General features: G+C 39.0%; 2 protein-coding genes across 4 annotated transcripts; one reads left to right on the top strand and one right to left on the bottom strand.

Moving 5' to 3' along the window:
* The first annotated feature begins 973 nt into the window (after positions 1 to 973).
* Positions 974 to 3,183, top strand: LOC115753780. Of its 2 annotated transcripts, XM_030692589.2 has the most exons (3): positions 974 to 1,519; positions 2,493 to 2,497; positions 2,901 to 3,183. In XM_030692589.2, the coding sequence occupies exons 1-3, from the start codon at positions 1,208 to 1,210 to the stop codon at positions 2,920 to 2,922; spliced, it is 339 nt and encodes a 112-aa protein (XP_030548449.1). In that variant the 5' UTR covers positions 974 to 1,207; the 3' UTR covers positions 2,923 to 3,183. The 2 variants fall into 2 exon arrangements, with proteins under 2 accessions (XP_030548449.1, XP_030548450.1); XM_030692590.2 differs by lacking the exons at positions 2,493 to 2,497; positions 2,901 to 3,183 and adding an exon at positions 1,632 to 1,781 and having other exon boundaries at positions 977 to 1,519.
* Positions 3,184 to 3,919: 736 nt separating this feature from the next.
* Positions 3,920 to 13,792, bottom strand: LOC115753772 (protein HIGH CHLOROPHYLL FLUORESCENCE PHENOTYPE 173, chloroplastic). Of its 2 annotated transcripts, XR_004016904.2 has the most exons (18): positions 13,628 to 13,792; positions 11,921 to 12,175; positions 11,657 to 11,818; positions 11,429 to 11,479; positions 10,328 to 10,462; positions 10,145 to 10,168; positions 9,920 to 10,031; positions 9,144 to 9,269; positions 8,972 to 9,021; positions 7,560 to 7,718; positions 7,386 to 7,481; positions 7,156 to 7,271; positions 6,664 to 6,787; positions 5,498 to 5,611; positions 5,244 to 5,324; positions 4,722 to 4,870; positions 4,317 to 4,364; positions 3,920 to 4,281 (listed from the first exon to the last, which is right to left on the bottom strand). XR_004016904.2 is itself a non-coding variant. In XM_048276345.1 (17 exons), the coding sequence occupies exons 1-16, from the start codon at positions 13,646 to 13,648 to the stop codon at positions 4,724 to 4,726; spliced, it is 1,773 nt and encodes a 590-aa protein (XP_048132302.1). In that variant the 5' UTR covers positions 13,649 to 13,792; the 3' UTR covers positions 4,314 to 4,364; positions 4,689 to 4,723. The 2 variants fall into 2 exon arrangements, 1 of the variants encoding a protein (XP_048132302.1); XM_048276345.1 differs by lacking the exon at positions 3,920 to 4,281 and having other exon boundaries at positions 4,314 to 4,364; positions 4,689 to 4,870.
* Positions 13,793 to 15,342: the final 1,550 nt, after the last annotated feature.

Consider the following 15,342-nt stretch of genomic DNA (forward strand, 5'->3'; position numbering starts at 1 on the left):
TGAAAGGGCAATTTGGAGGAAATTTTCTCGAACCATACTTCGGATCGGTGGGTTACAAACACGGACATTGTTCAATTTCTTACTTTACTTAAGTTTGTATATCGGATCCGATAAAAAAAAAAAAAAAAAAGAAGTTTGTATATGAGTGATTGTGTATAACTTATAACCCACCAATTGAGAGGCATGATTTTCAACGATGCATGTGAATTGGACTCCCATGTACCGGAATCATCCTATAATATTGCCAATAGAGCTTAGTGCCCTCAAAGCCATCATAACTTTCTGAGAGTAATAACGCATTTGGTAGAAAGCACTGCCGTAACCATCACATTTCAGTCTAATAGTGAAGGATTCTGAGGGGGCACCGTGTCCTTAGGGGACTTATGGGTTGACCCCGCATGGATGAGATCTGATGAACTGTTAAAAAATCTATTACATATCTCTATCAAACTGTAAACGATTCTGATGGTATAGGGCTCCATGCGACTATAGCCTTACCCCCCACCTTTTTGTTAGGATTCATTGCACAACTACGACGAAATAGAACGTAAAAGTGTGAAAGAAAAATCAAAATACTATGTTTATTCTTATTCATCCTTAAACTAGGGGTACATCCGACAGAGAGTTCCACTATAATTAGCACTTCGCACCTCTCTATTACACCACTCAATTATAAACAAAAAAGAATATATATAACAGTAACTATCCATTGACTCAAGCTCAAACTACTAATAAAATACGGGCTTAAACTATACAAGTTTTCTGATGTCCAGGGGATATTATACCTTTGAGACCCCTACCGAGGAGGCTCTTTCGGACCCCGTTCTGCTGACCATAAAGCGAGTTCTCGTGCTTTTTTGTGATAAAGAGTATGAACCATACCCAACACTTTCAAACACATGCGAGGGGGAAGTTTTGGCTTGTCAAAGTAGGGCCAACGAGGAAGAGCAAGAGACGAATTGAAGCCAAGAATGGTTTGGCTCCTTCATAACTCCTGCTGAGAAGATGCCCAGAACCTGGTCAATCATTGCGTGCACGTCCAGCCATACACGTCCTTGTCATTCTCTCTTCAGATTCTCCACATTAAGAAAAAGTTCACTCAAATGAGTTTTTATCTCTCGCCCCTTTTCTTTCATCCTCACAAGAAGGGTCATTCAACTTATCTTCTCTTTTGCCAACCCTTTCTTTTTTTTTCATTCCCCATCAGATGTCTGATGGTGTTTCTCGGAAACCTCGCTCGCCTCCGCCGCCCCCCGAGAGCTCGTCGTCGCCCTTGCGTGTCGAGATGGTGCCGAGGTTGGTCTCCGACAGGCTCCTCCAGAAATTTTTCGACGCGTCCGAGTTCGACTTCGATTACGAGCAGAGCGGGCTGTGGTCTCCCCCCGTGAGGAGGACTGTGTTCTTGAGCTCCCCCGGGGACATATTCACGGAGCGCGAGATCAGCGAGATGAGCACGAAGCTTGGGAGCTTAACGGATGTCAAGCACCGACGCCGGCGACAGCGCAAACTTTGGTTTAAGGTACGGCATTGCGATTACCTGATTCACATTTTGTTCGTTGGTCTAATCTTCTCTACAATGAAACCGCCAACAGATAATGCGTAAGGTTCGTAATCTCTATTTCCATTTGCAGGCATCATGGTGTTTAAGAGTATAATGTCAAATCCTCCTCCTCTCCTCCTATGATATTTGCTTTAGGGGATAGGCGATTTGGAAAAGTAGTAAATCCCCTTCTTCCTGATCTCTATGTACTAATGCAATCTCAAGAGAACATTAACATTAATTGAATGATTATGTGAATAGGTACCAATTTCATACAAAATGTACTTAGCTTCACTGAAAAATTCATCCATTGTAATTGTCGATGAACTGGCTCAACTAATTTGAGGACCGAAAAACAAAAAATAGAGGGCAAAATCTATGATTTCCTGCTAGTGATTAAATCGATATTTTCTTTGCCAATCAACTTTTTTTCCGGATACAATTGTATTTTTCGTGAAAGTTTACGATAAATTCCTATAGCGTAGCTAGTTTGAAATATCACGTGATCGGAAAGAAAAAAATAAATATAGAGAGAGAAAAAGTACACAAAGAAAAGAAAATTTATTTCAGTGATGTCAAGAAAATGCATTGATGATGCACGGAAACTGATGTTGACAAAAATTGGGAACAAGGAACTGTAATAGCTGCCTCAAGAAATGCCAGACACAGAACAATACCTCTCAAAAGAGAATTTAGTCTCTTCATTTTCAATTCTGAAAGCACTGACGAATCCGTACGCTCCGCCAAAACCACACAGCTTCTTTCAAATTTTCAATTCTGATAGTACGATGGGCCATGCGCTCGCGCAAGAAAAAACCCAATTCGAGTTCGGGACGACGCAACACAACTGAAATGATAACAGGCACAAGTAGCGACACTGCATAATTAATATCAAAATCTAGCGGAATCAACGAGACAGGTCGAAATGAAACTGTAAAAGTCGAGTGGCCAGTGCCTGTGGTCCGCCGGTCCGTGCCCATCAAAATGAGAAGACATCATTCCTTTGAAACTCATCACTGATGGGATGGGCCTCATGATCTGGAAGATGTGAATGCTTAATGCAAAGAGAACAAATGACTGCATTGCATTTGTCCACCGGACTGGAGAAGAGCCTGAGGCTCTCTTGAGTTTTTGCTTGTGTCAATTTTGTATGCATTAATAACTCATCGTTCCCAGATGCTGCTGTGCACTGCTCCATGACTTTTCTCTTGGCCCACATTCAGCCAAACAAATGATTTGAGAATCGAGAAAATTTGTCCAGAAAATCCTAAACTTATTACACTTTTGTCAATTTAGTCCAAAACTTTTTAGTTTTGCCACGTCAATTTTAAACCTTTTCAACTTTGTCCGTGCTTTGGAGCATGCATTCAACTTCACCATGATCCTGTAAGCAAACTTTTCCCCTTTCATGACCGCATAGCCTACTGAATAAGCAACCTCCATGCACCATCGACCGGAGTCGAAGCCTGAGCATCTCCCTAACACCATCGATCAAGTAAGACTGAAGTCGAAGTCTGAATAAGCGGTTCAAACATGAGATTGTCTTCATTTGCTTGTGCGAGGAATCCAACAACGTGGCACGGGCTTAATCCATTTACTATATCGATCAGGAAAGACTGAAGTCAAGTCTGAAAGAGGTGTTTGCTAGTCCGACAGTCCCATAATGTTCTTTCACAATCACTTACCGGGTAATTTCATGCCTAGACTCAGTACACTGTAGACCAAGTGGTTTCAGACATCAGATGGGTTGGTCCGGTTGGGGATCTATAGTTGCTCAGATAACCAGTCGGTCTCCAGGTGGACCGAATCACTAAACAAAGAGTTTCGCCGCTTCCTTCACTGCTTAATACACTGCATTGAAACAACATGCTCGGATCTACAATCCATTTATGTACAACTAAAACGAGTGACTCGATCTCTAGAATGCAAAGTGACAATACTATAGATTCACATAGATCAGCTCGACTGGATAAGATTCGAGATCAGTGTACCAACAGCTCTGGAGGTTTCAAATTACATACGCAGGACAAAATTATCAGGTACCACTTGAAGCAAAATCAAACAAAAGTACTGTGTGTTTCATGGCTACAGTCAACAGAAAATTCTGGGACCACCTCAAGCAAGAGACAAGAAGTCACCTCGGGTGCTTTTGCAGCCTGTTAGACTAAGAACTTAACGACGAAACTTTCACCCAAGACTTGCATTTTCTCCTTCATACGTATGGACACTTGCTACAGGTACAGCTGTACCATTTTCTTTTCAACAGGGACCTCTCCATCACTGTCAATTTTTCTTTTCTGGCATCTCCTTGCTTTTCTTGATGGAAAAATAACCAAAAGGTAAATAGCTTTTAGCAATATCTCTAGCGACACCGTCCTCAACAGCAGAAATAAAGTATAATTTACAGTCAAATTTTCATCCGAGACACTGTTAAGAATCCCTTGCAACAAGCCTGTTTTTCATTGCAATAATCTGTGCTGGAACTAAACGAAGGAATAAAGTAATCCATGATGGGTTGTTGAAGGAGGATCATATAATCAATCATTCAACAGAATAGTTTAAATGCCAAAATTCGAAGTAAGTGCTGCTAAAACAGGATAGAATAACTTTTCGTATAAACAGAGGGTTCAGTATTCAACAGAAGGATGTTGATCCTTGTACTTATAAACAAAATGTACCGGCATCCTTTTGATTGTCACTACACCAAGTTTGAGGAAGTGATGCTTCAAATCTACACACTGACATGAGAATTCAGCACTGACGTATGTTTTTCCCAGTAAGTCTTCTCATTACATAATGTCTGCTATCTTCAGAGTAAGATTCCCTACACGAAATGAAGAAAAAAAGTAAGTGGCAGTCTCACACTTGATGTAAATTAAAGAAGCTAAAGTCAAATTGCATTTTAATTAGGAAAGAGGGCTGTAAATCGACCATTTATCCAGCCAATATCCATGCATGTTGGTCTTAGAAGTTTTACCCCTGTGAAACAGGATCATCTCAACAATTTCTATTTGTCTGTTTCATCTGAAACTAGTTTTTGAAAGAGCTACAATACAAGAAGGATGACATTTAAACCATGCACGTGCAATGGGCAGCTCACAGAAACTCCAAGAAATTAATTCAAAACTAGTTGCAAGGTGTACTTAACAAATATGAAGTGCAAGTTATAAGATGAACTGACCATTAGACAGCAACGGGACTTTTCTGAAGGAGCTCCTTCCCTGTGATGCCATCTTTCAAATTTTTGAAGTATTCATTGTAGTCCTTCTCAGGAGGCGGATTTTCAGGGTCCACTGTAAAAGACTCGCTGAATGGGACTACACTTTTAACCTGCGGAGAAAATAAAAATAAGATCCTTGTCAGGATGAGAAAACACATCATTCTCAGTTTTGAACCCCCAAATTATGCTTTGACTGATCACACAAAATCCTCTCATAACGCTTGTTAGTGTATCTAGTCAAGGTGGATAATCTCCCGAATCTAGAAGCAAATATCAGTTCATCGAGTGACTGTCAGAAACACTTATATGTCTCACCAAATTAAGAAAATGCCCAAACTCCTTAACCTGTCTGTTTCGTTCTTTTGGCATCAAGGACAGACCCCTTATTGCCAAAGGAAACTTGTAATCTCCCTAATCTCATTAATAGTTCCTGATAGAAGAGGACCTTCCTTATGCGACATGAATACAGCACGATTTACTTACCTCAAATGTCTTGTCACAAGCATACGGACTTTCCAGAGCAGCCACACAAATGCGAGCAATCTCTTCCCTCGAAACTTTCCCCTGAATAGTAGGACCATTCCACAAAAAGGCAAATTAAGAACACATTACTTTGCCGTAGAAACTGGAATAAGAAACTTCAACAAATATTTGATAATGGTCCTGGATATACATCAGAAACAAGATGCAAATGAAAGAATCCAGATATGCAAGGGAACCAAAAATAGTTCTATTACCGTGATGTTGTCTCCTTGATCGAAAATAAGATCTGCTCCAGCTGGCTCCTCAGTCAATGCGCAAGGCCTCACAATAGCATATGGAATTCCACTCTCTCGTATCAAATCCTCCCCCTGCTCCAGATAAGGCCAGAAAAATGATAAGGCGAAAACAGGGAATGAAAATTGATTCAGACTTTACACTTTTCATGGAAACAAGAGGTGGAATGAGTAGGACCGAGAAAAGTCGTAACAAAGGCAAGATGATGTGCAGTTTCGCATTATATATGAGTCAACAAAAACAAAAAATACAAAACCTTCGGAGTTGCAGAAGTAACATCAATACATAGTTTTTTTTTTTGGGTAAGGTTAACATCAATACATAGTTTTTTTGGGTAAGGACCATCGAAAGGAGTATTTGATCATTCACCTGGCGACTGATTGCATAAGAATTCCATCAAATGAGCTCTACCTAATGCTAGCATGGTAGGACCTTAGAAATCCAGAACTCCTCCCTCAAGAGAGAATTACTGGTCCAACCACACATTGTCAAAGTTTGGCAAAATTATATTTTGCTCCCTGAGATTATACTCATCCCCCCTCAAAATTAATTTGTTTCGCTTTGACCCCTAAACTTGCACAATCTATATCAGTTTCGCCCAAGTCCTTGGTGTCAGCAAAGTTTCACTAGAACTGAGTTTCTTTTGAGGCACATGACCCATAACTAATGATATGGATTGTCCAAAGAGATTGTTTCGTGCCAATCCTGGTCATTCATCAGTGAACTCTATCTCTGCCAAAATAAGAAAGTACAAAACCTTTGTTTCATAATGGCATAAATTGGAATCAAAGGATTTCCTTAAACAAAAAACTTTATCAGTTCCAACAGATCATATCATGTATGCTTTAAGGGCGAGTCAATTTCGACTTAAAATTTGCCAGCAATAAAGAGGGAAAACTCATGCAAGTTGTGCAAGTGTAAGGGGCAATCTGAGATGAAATCAACTTTAGGTGGCAAAGTGCTAAGCCTTTTTTATTGTGTCAACCAAATAATATGTAACTAGCTTTTTTTAATGTCCGCAGCAAATAATACGACGACTTTCGTGCAGAGTCAAATCAGCATTTTTGCTGAGGAAATCTATAATCTAAGCACCCAGAAAATAGGATAGAATTGTATAAGATCTCACCTTCAACTTAAAGGTCAGAACGAATCCTAATTCCTTGTTCAAGCGGACAGCAGGGGGTTGCTTACTGAGATCAATTCCAGGCCGATCAGGTCGTGTTACTCCTGCAGAGCTCACGTGTACAAACCTAACATTCAACCAATTTACATTGTTACTGATGATGACTGCCATCAAATCAAAAGCATCAGAAAAGTAACCAGCCAGATAGTTTTGAATTATCTCAGAAAATATTCAAATTTCTGGAGTTTCGAATTAAGCATTTATATCTTGAGTCTACCCTGTTTGCAGAATAGAGTTTTGCTCAATAATTTGATATCTTTGTGGGTATATCGTCAACTTTACTTCTCATGTAGTCAAGCAGCAATTAGTTCAACAACTTTTGCTGTCTTCTCATTAATATTGCCGGCTTTCTCTAGTCATAGTTTAGACGGAGGAAATGAGTGTCCAAAATGTGTCGGAAGTTATTTACGCAATCTTCAGATAAAGAAAACAAACCTTGGAGTAACAGGATCCTTTATGTAGGCTCTCATATTTGATATCGGTAGTTGAAATGCACCCTCCACAAAACTTGGGTTCAATTTCCCATCATACTCAAATTTGCTGAACATTAGCTGAAATGTATTACCATTAAATCAACATGAAGGCTTAAAAGTTATAGCCATAAAAAGGAAAGGTTTTAAGAAATATAATAAAAAATCTACCAATCTATACATGAAGAATCAAACCTGCAACGACATAATACTGCTTGGGTCAAATGGAGGAGCATCTGTCACAGTTCGTGCTCGAAATATAGGCCTCAAAGAAGAGAATGGCAAACGAACCTGAAAATACAATTGAAGATTAAATTTGCGGAATATTAGCACAAAAAAAGCTCAAACTTTAACTCCACCAAGGCATACCGACTGCCACTGCCCTCCAACAGTGTCAAAGCTAGCTGTATAACCAACAGTGTCCCAATCACGCCTTGTTCGAACAATGAATTTGTAACGGTGGCCATCACCTTTTAGACAAAGCTCTAAACCATCATATGCAGAAAGATCCTCCGCTACTGTAAAATTCTGAAAATCAGAAAGCAAGGTTACCTCAGAAAAATGTCCAACGGTTTTACAAGGATAGAAAAATAGCACCTGACACACGCAAACAAACAAAAGGAAAAAAAAAAACATTGGCTTTCGCGTAAAGCTAGTGCGCTGCACACACGTCAGACTATTGTTGAAAACGACAGCAAAAAATGTGGATATAGTTATGAACAAAAATGGGTATACAGTGATAAATTGTCGCTGCACCAAGTAAATGAAGCCGAAAAACTACCAAGACAGGTCGCTCATTTGCATCAAACAAGAAATAGTACTGCAACTATAGACAACTGAACCTCTTGGACACAAAATGATATAGATAATTCTTGGGGCTTTTAGTTGTCAACTGAGAAACCGGTTTACTAATACTTCACCAATCAACATAACGAAACAGTAATTCATTAATTGCCTTGTAAGAGAGAGAATTCTAATCGGTAGTAAGGGCATCCCTCATCAATAGAACCAATCCACCAGTTAGAAACCAAGTTGATGTTTACTACCTCAATGTATGTGGAGAGAGGAACCAAAATCCAGTCTCAGTAGAAAATTAGACATTGGGGCAAAATTGATTAGCCCAGTCCAAGAATAAAGGTATCTTAAAGCGCAGGCAAAGGAAACAGGATGAGTTAAGCTCTAGAGACTGCTTTAATACTTTGAGCAAATTAGGTTCAAGGAAATCCACATAGCTTTCAAGTACACCTGTTGATATGTCAACTGTAGTCAGATAGATTTCTTGCACTATCACATTACAATTTAGATAGATTTCTTGCAGTAACACGTTACAATTTGCATGATTAATTTCTTTCTCAACCTATGCCCTTAAGTACTCCTCCCACAAAGTTTTCACCTTAGAATTTCTTTCCGTGCATCCTCATTATGGTTGTAGTTCTATATTCAGGTTATACAATGTTTCAAGCTAAACCAAGAAAAGTAGCGGCTCATGTTAGATAATAGCTGAAGCCTTTTGGATATGAAAACACAAGTTTCTTTCTTTTTTCTGTTTTTATGAAAGCACAAGTTTCTGAAGGAACCAATTTGATAAATTTGAAGAGGAAGTACCAATCATCTGTTTCAAAAGGAACTCTCTACATCTACCTTAGATGTCCTTAATCAAACAAGCAATGATTGATGAAATTAACCCCAAAAAGTTTCTTTGAAGCAAGCATCTTTTCGCGGGTAAGCACCACATATGCTACAAACCAAATTATGAACTCTGGATAAACATCAGATCAGACCTTTGTTCTGATACTGGTAAAGCCACCATTGTTCGCAGTGGAAACAACACCTTCAATCAGATAAACAAACATCTATGTTAATAATGAGAAAGTAAAGCAAACCATAACCACATCATTCCATCAAGAGAGAACTACATGTCACATGCAAGCAACAAATTCGGTAAGTACAAACCTCTAAAAATTCCAGTAGGCCCACCATTCTCACCACCCTTGGAGTCCATCATGAACGTGCTTTCACTAACTCCTCCCATCACAACATCATCCAAAGCACCCCAAGGCAGCTCTTTAAATTTATCATCTGCAAAATATAGCACAAAAAAGAAACCAGAATAAGAAACCGAATCGGCCATCTTATTTTCTCCATGTAAAGAACCGACAAAGTGCTTATGTTCCCCTAAATTGTAGAGTAGTAAATTCACAAGCTGAAATCGAGTGGCTTCTTTTTAATCAATGTGGGAAGCCCTAGGCAGGGTCTCATTCTCATGCAAACCCAACAATGAGCCCCCACTCTCTTCAGGCACCACCTAAAAAATCATTCGATTCCCCAGTTGGCCACAGCCAAAAAGAATGTCAATGACATGGCCTTAAGTACCAGAGTAAACCATTATTAAATTTGCTATTCAATCTTGTTAATCAGGTGAACAGACCAGTCATCTCTAATAAAGCAGGCTAAAAATTCTTACATACAGTCAACTGAGTGTATGGAGTCATGACTTTGATTCTATCGACCACAGATAAAGGCTCACATTTTTCTTCAAACTAACTCAATTGCCTTAACATCTTACAACCCAGGCCAACATAAAAGGACAGTAACTCTTCCCTGCGAACAACTTCAAAGTTTTCTACCCAGGAATAGGGAAACTTACTCACAAGGGACAAAAGGGAAGTACAAAAAGAATAGACAACATAGTCAGAGTATCAAAGTCCAAAATGATGGAAGTCACACACCTTCCAGACCAAATAATACTTTTCCATTCCGCAGTCCAACACCCTTTTTGACAGCATTGATTAAATTTCTCATCCCCATGTACTCAACCAATTCAGGTGAATCGCCTTTGATCTGCATGTTATAAGTAGGAAATCACCATCATGCTGTTCAGTTACCCTTTTCAAATTGAGCATTTTAGTTAAGAACAGATCTGACTTCTCGAGGATATAGGGTAATTTCTCAACCTCTGGTTCAAAAAACTTGATTCCCTGCACATCAGCAATTTTCAGGTCAAAACTCAGACAATACAGGAGAAAAGCAACTTACACAGGAAACTGATTGGAGGCACACAGTTAACAAATATTTTAATCAATACTTCCGTAAATCTCCAGCCTGACATTTTTCCTTAGGAAGCTCAAAAAACATACTTGGCTGTATTTGGCCCTGTCAGGAGTGTCCCCTTCCTTTGGGCCAATGATGACAGAAACGACATTGATGACTTTTCTCACTCCTTTGAAGTTCTCAGGGGCCAGAGTGCTTTCCCTGGTGATGTCTCCAACTACCTGAGAGAAGCAGAGAAGGATAAAGTTGGGGAAATGGCAGTTTGACAGTGTGAAAAGAAAAGGAAGAACAATAAGGATATATTGAACATATGACTGTCACATTTTAGACAAAGGGACTGAATGGGCCATTGATTCATCAGATATTCAACCAAAATAAAATGCTTAATGTGCTCTACCAAATTAAAACTAGCGAGTTTTCTGATGCACCAGCTGTCCTACGAGTAAAATGCAGTGAGTGTAGAAATATAAAAAATTTTACTTTTGAACAGAGAAAATCATTTGTAGTGCATTATCAAAGCCTGCAAATCATGAACACTAGTTGCTCACAGCTTGCATGACGATAGACTACATACACATAAGATAGGCTCCATATAGGTCTACAGCCAGTAGTTCTCAGCAACTGACTGGTTTATCTCAACTGTCAATGTTATGCAGTACATCTCACAATATCAGAGCCCATCTACGGTGGCCCTGGGCACCTGCCTTGGTTTTACGCCATCATCCATTTGTTCATTTTGTCAGAGTCCAACACAAAGAGCCATAAATTGTTATGACCCACTTCACCACAAAAATGTTCATTTTATCACAAATAGACGCGAAATGTCAAAAATCACAAATTCTTATGATCTAATAGTTATCCGTTGCACTTTTATCAAAGTATGACAAAATGAACTGAACTCATATGAAACTCCAATAAGGTAAGGTCTGGCACTCTAGTATATGACCTCATATGGAGAAACATATCTAAGCAATGACAGAAAAACAACAGTGAACAGTTAATATCTTTATTATGCACCATACATGCTCATGTTCAGTTCCACAATATGGCCAGCCTGATGGATGGGATTCGGTTTATGAAGTCATTTTCCAAATCAAGTAAATCCAGTTTAAAGAATAGGACACCACGCTTCGTTAAGCTGCAAAGTATAAAGAGCAGGAAGAAAGAAACTTCCATAGGAAGCTTACCAAGTCAACATCTGGGCCTAACATCCTTCTTGCCTTCTCTTCATTTCTGACCTAGCAAGTTTTCCACAATGAAACAAATGAAATGTGGAATCGCAGAAGGAGTGCAACGATAAAAAATTGCATTAGCTACCTTATCTAAAACATTGAAGTAGTCAAATCTCTTTTTAAGCTTAACAACATATAAGGACAAGTAAGAGCAACCAACGAGGCAAGGCAAGAGATAAGTACCAATGCACGGACAGGCAATCCTTTTTTGCGCAAGACGTCAACCACTCTCCTCCCTACACCCCCAGTGGCTCCAGCAACTAGGAAAATACCAGAAGATTCCATTCTTTTTGGTGGTTCGCTAGGTGCAGGACCCGATAGTTTCTCAATTATGAATTCAATGAACTTCACAAAAATGACAAAAGGCACAAAACCAGATTGGTTAATCCATAAGGAGAACTGCATTTATCGACATTGGGAAATCAGTAGGATGCTAGTAAGTGCTACCTTAGAAGGAGATGGGGGTCCTTGGAAGAAGTATATGGTCTTCAAGAATCTTCCAAAATCCCAACATTGCTTTCCAACTTCTGCTGATATTGAACCCCTATAGGAAATCAACAGGCGACTATCTAATGAAGACTTTCCCAGTAAAGCCTTGGACGTCGCAGGGGGTTGTAGAAACAGTTTAGGAAGTAGAGAAGGTGGGCCCCGAGGATGTACATATTTCTTACAATATTCACTGCCAATAATAGATGAGGCACCCTGCAGTATCAGTTGATTAAGAAAAAAGCTTAAATGAACCTTGAATTCAGTATGTTGAGCTACACCAGTACAGTAAATAAAATAAATAGAAGATAAGACAGATTAGAGATGCTCAGTAAATTAGGATTGAAGGTTGTCAAATCAAGATTGTGAAGCTTCAGCATACTCTTGACCAGATAATTCAACTACGGCTTTTATCTAACCATGACAGAATTGCTTCAACTACAGGGCCAATTTGCAGTTTCACTGGATTGTGGGAATATAAACAAAGTAGTATGTAGGATGCTTTAGTAATTCATCTGCTCAAAACACTAGGATCATTAAGCAATGAAGAATGAAAACATAAAACTATGTGCTATGTTTTACTTTAAACTTCTAGATTCACCAGCTCACTACTCAATAACCAACCCTTCGAGAAATGACCAGAATTTCAATGATAAGGATGCCCACCTTAGGCAGGTAAAATGGTTAAATTAATACGCAATAATTTAAGCAAACATTTCAACAATTTGTCATCTGCTTCTTTTATCAATAAACACACCGTCTCTTTTAAAGGGCAATGTCAAAAGTAGTCGCCATGCTCTTCTTCAATACTCAATTTGGTCCTTGTGCTCTTTCAATAGAACCAATCTAGTATTTGAAGCCAATCTAGTCTGGTAGGCATCTGACATGGCGATCCAACTCAGACATGGGAATCACATTTGCTGATGTGGCTGTGTAAATCACTGCCACTCAGCAGAATTTGTAAAAATGTTAAAGAAACGTGGGTCCCATGGCTGAGTTGGATCACGCCACACGCAGCAACGTGCACGTGACGTGCCAGCAACATGAACAGCCATGCGGTTCTTCATTTTTATTTTTTTTTGACAAATTTGGCTGATTTGGTAGGAACGTGCACGACACATCAGCAATCGTGAATCCCACAGCTGAATCAGATCGCCACGTCATACGCCAATTGGACAAATTTGGCTTCAATGACTAAACTGGTTCAATTGAAAGAGTGCAACCAAATTGACCAAAACCAAAGTTGAAGGACCAAATTGAACTTTGAAGAAGAGTGCATAGACTACTAATGACATTGTCCCCGGTTTTAATTCTCACTGTCCCATAGACATCATGGCATAGAGAAATACACCACTCTAAACCACCATCACTTCATGCTTCTACACAATTGAGGACGCAAAAAAACTTATCCCAACTAGAGATCACAGTTAGATATTGCCCTTCAATTTGTCTGCTACGAACCCATATAAACTTTCTAACTTTGCACGTAAGCAGAACAGGAAAAGTTGCAATTTCTATGCCAAATGAGTATCACTCTACACTAACATAAAGGAAAGTGGACATTCAAAGCACAAAAACCCATCCAGAATCCAAATTTAAGCAAAGCCATTTGGCAACTGGGAACCACTGTACAGATTAACCGAAGAAAGAAAGCAAGCCCTCCATTACCTGAAGATGAAGCATCTCCATGAAACAAGCCCTCTCTCTGTTTACCTGGAAACTTCGAGGGACTCTTGACAGTCCACTTGAAGTGGAAAAGATGATCGTTACGTCTTTCTTGAAGTAACAGACAGAGTTTATGGGATTGTTCCTGATATTTGAGTGGAGAGGAGTAAATGTAGGCCACACAAGTAAGCAACGTATACCAATTGGCCAAGTATTGGAAAATGGGCTGGGCTCCGCAAAATAGAACTACTGGTATAGAAACTTGAACTACAGGAGGTTTTTTTTTTTTTTTTGCTTTATTTCTTCGCTCCTTTTTGGGTTTTGGTTTGGCAAGGATCACTTGTAACTTGGCAGATACCGGCCCATGGAACACCCATCGTTCCCTGTGGGTTAGGTAAAATCCTAGTCAAAGCTCCGGCGAGTCGCCCAATCATAAAACTATTTGCAATTCGTAATGTTGAGCAATCGAACCCGTGTCATCCGATAGGATGGCTACAGTTTATATGTCGATCACTTCTTTCTATTTAAGGAAGCTATTAATGCAGATGAGTAAAAATGACGTCGATTAAATGATGTAAAAATGAAGTGAGCAATCTAAAAACTGTAGCCATTCCGGTGGTAACTTAGGTTCTTTTATAAGTCATGCGCATGAAAACTCGCTCAATGACTATATTGGATTATAATGAGAAGGATGACAATTCCGCTCGCAATCTACTAAGAAGGAAAATAGCTTGATTAGGGATAAACAGTTTCAAGTTCCATATAGGTTTAACTTGGAACCTACCTATCGAAACAGATTCATCATTTTTTAGAATTTAAAACTTACTCTGCATACCTTGGAACTTGAAATCTATCATGTTAAACGATTGTAGTGAATTATTTCCTTTAATAACCACTATTTGCTATTATACTTCATCGACCACAACTCATATTTAGATATATGAATAAACATGAAATATTAGTAAAGTAAAAGTCTCAATCATAAATAATGCCGAAAATGGAAGCTCGGATTAGTAGTTTCAGATTACACACTCATAATCGGATGCCATAGAATATCGGAGAATCGCACAAAGACATACACCAAGAAAAATACAAAAACTTATTATGAGTTTCAAGCTACCCCTACCCTTGAAACCTACATGTCGGAACAGGTTCTCAACCTACCTTGCATATCTTGAAAACTGAAACTAATCTGATTCTCCATTGATCCGATTTTAGGTTCTACCATAGAACCATGCTCACCTCTAAGCTGGATTTGGTTCGAATCCAATTTGTGGACTAGATATAGTTCCTTTTGTTACTCTCTTTGTGCCATGTAGCAAAGACTTTGTTACAAGTTTTACATTGACGTGAATACTCTTATCCAAAAGATGTTTTCAGACACCTAATTTTGATCTCAGGTTTGATTAAAGTTTAAAGTTCGATCGAAGAGCACCACTGGGTCGTGCTCATCAAGAGCTTTTTACTATACCTAGTTTACCCATATCGGACGACCGGATTTTAAGATATCGCTTTTTATAAACACGGCTTTTTACCCATATCGGATTTTCGATGCCGCAAGAATTATAGTGATTGGTTTTTTCAACAAAGAAAATATCATAATCTCTAGCCATTTTATCAGCCCAAATTTTCAAAATTTGCGGTTCCTACCCTTTTCAAAAAATCAAATGGCATTTTTGGAAAATTCAGGTCGCGAGGTTGCCGTGTACACAAAAATC

This window comes from Rhodamnia argentea, chromosome 3 (genome assembly GCF_020921035.1).
Source record: "Rhodamnia argentea isolate NSW1041297 chromosome 3, ASM2092103v1, whole genome shotgun sequence".
Lineage (NCBI taxonomy): Eukaryota > Viridiplantae > Streptophyta > Magnoliopsida > Myrtales > Myrtaceae > Rhodamnia > Rhodamnia argentea.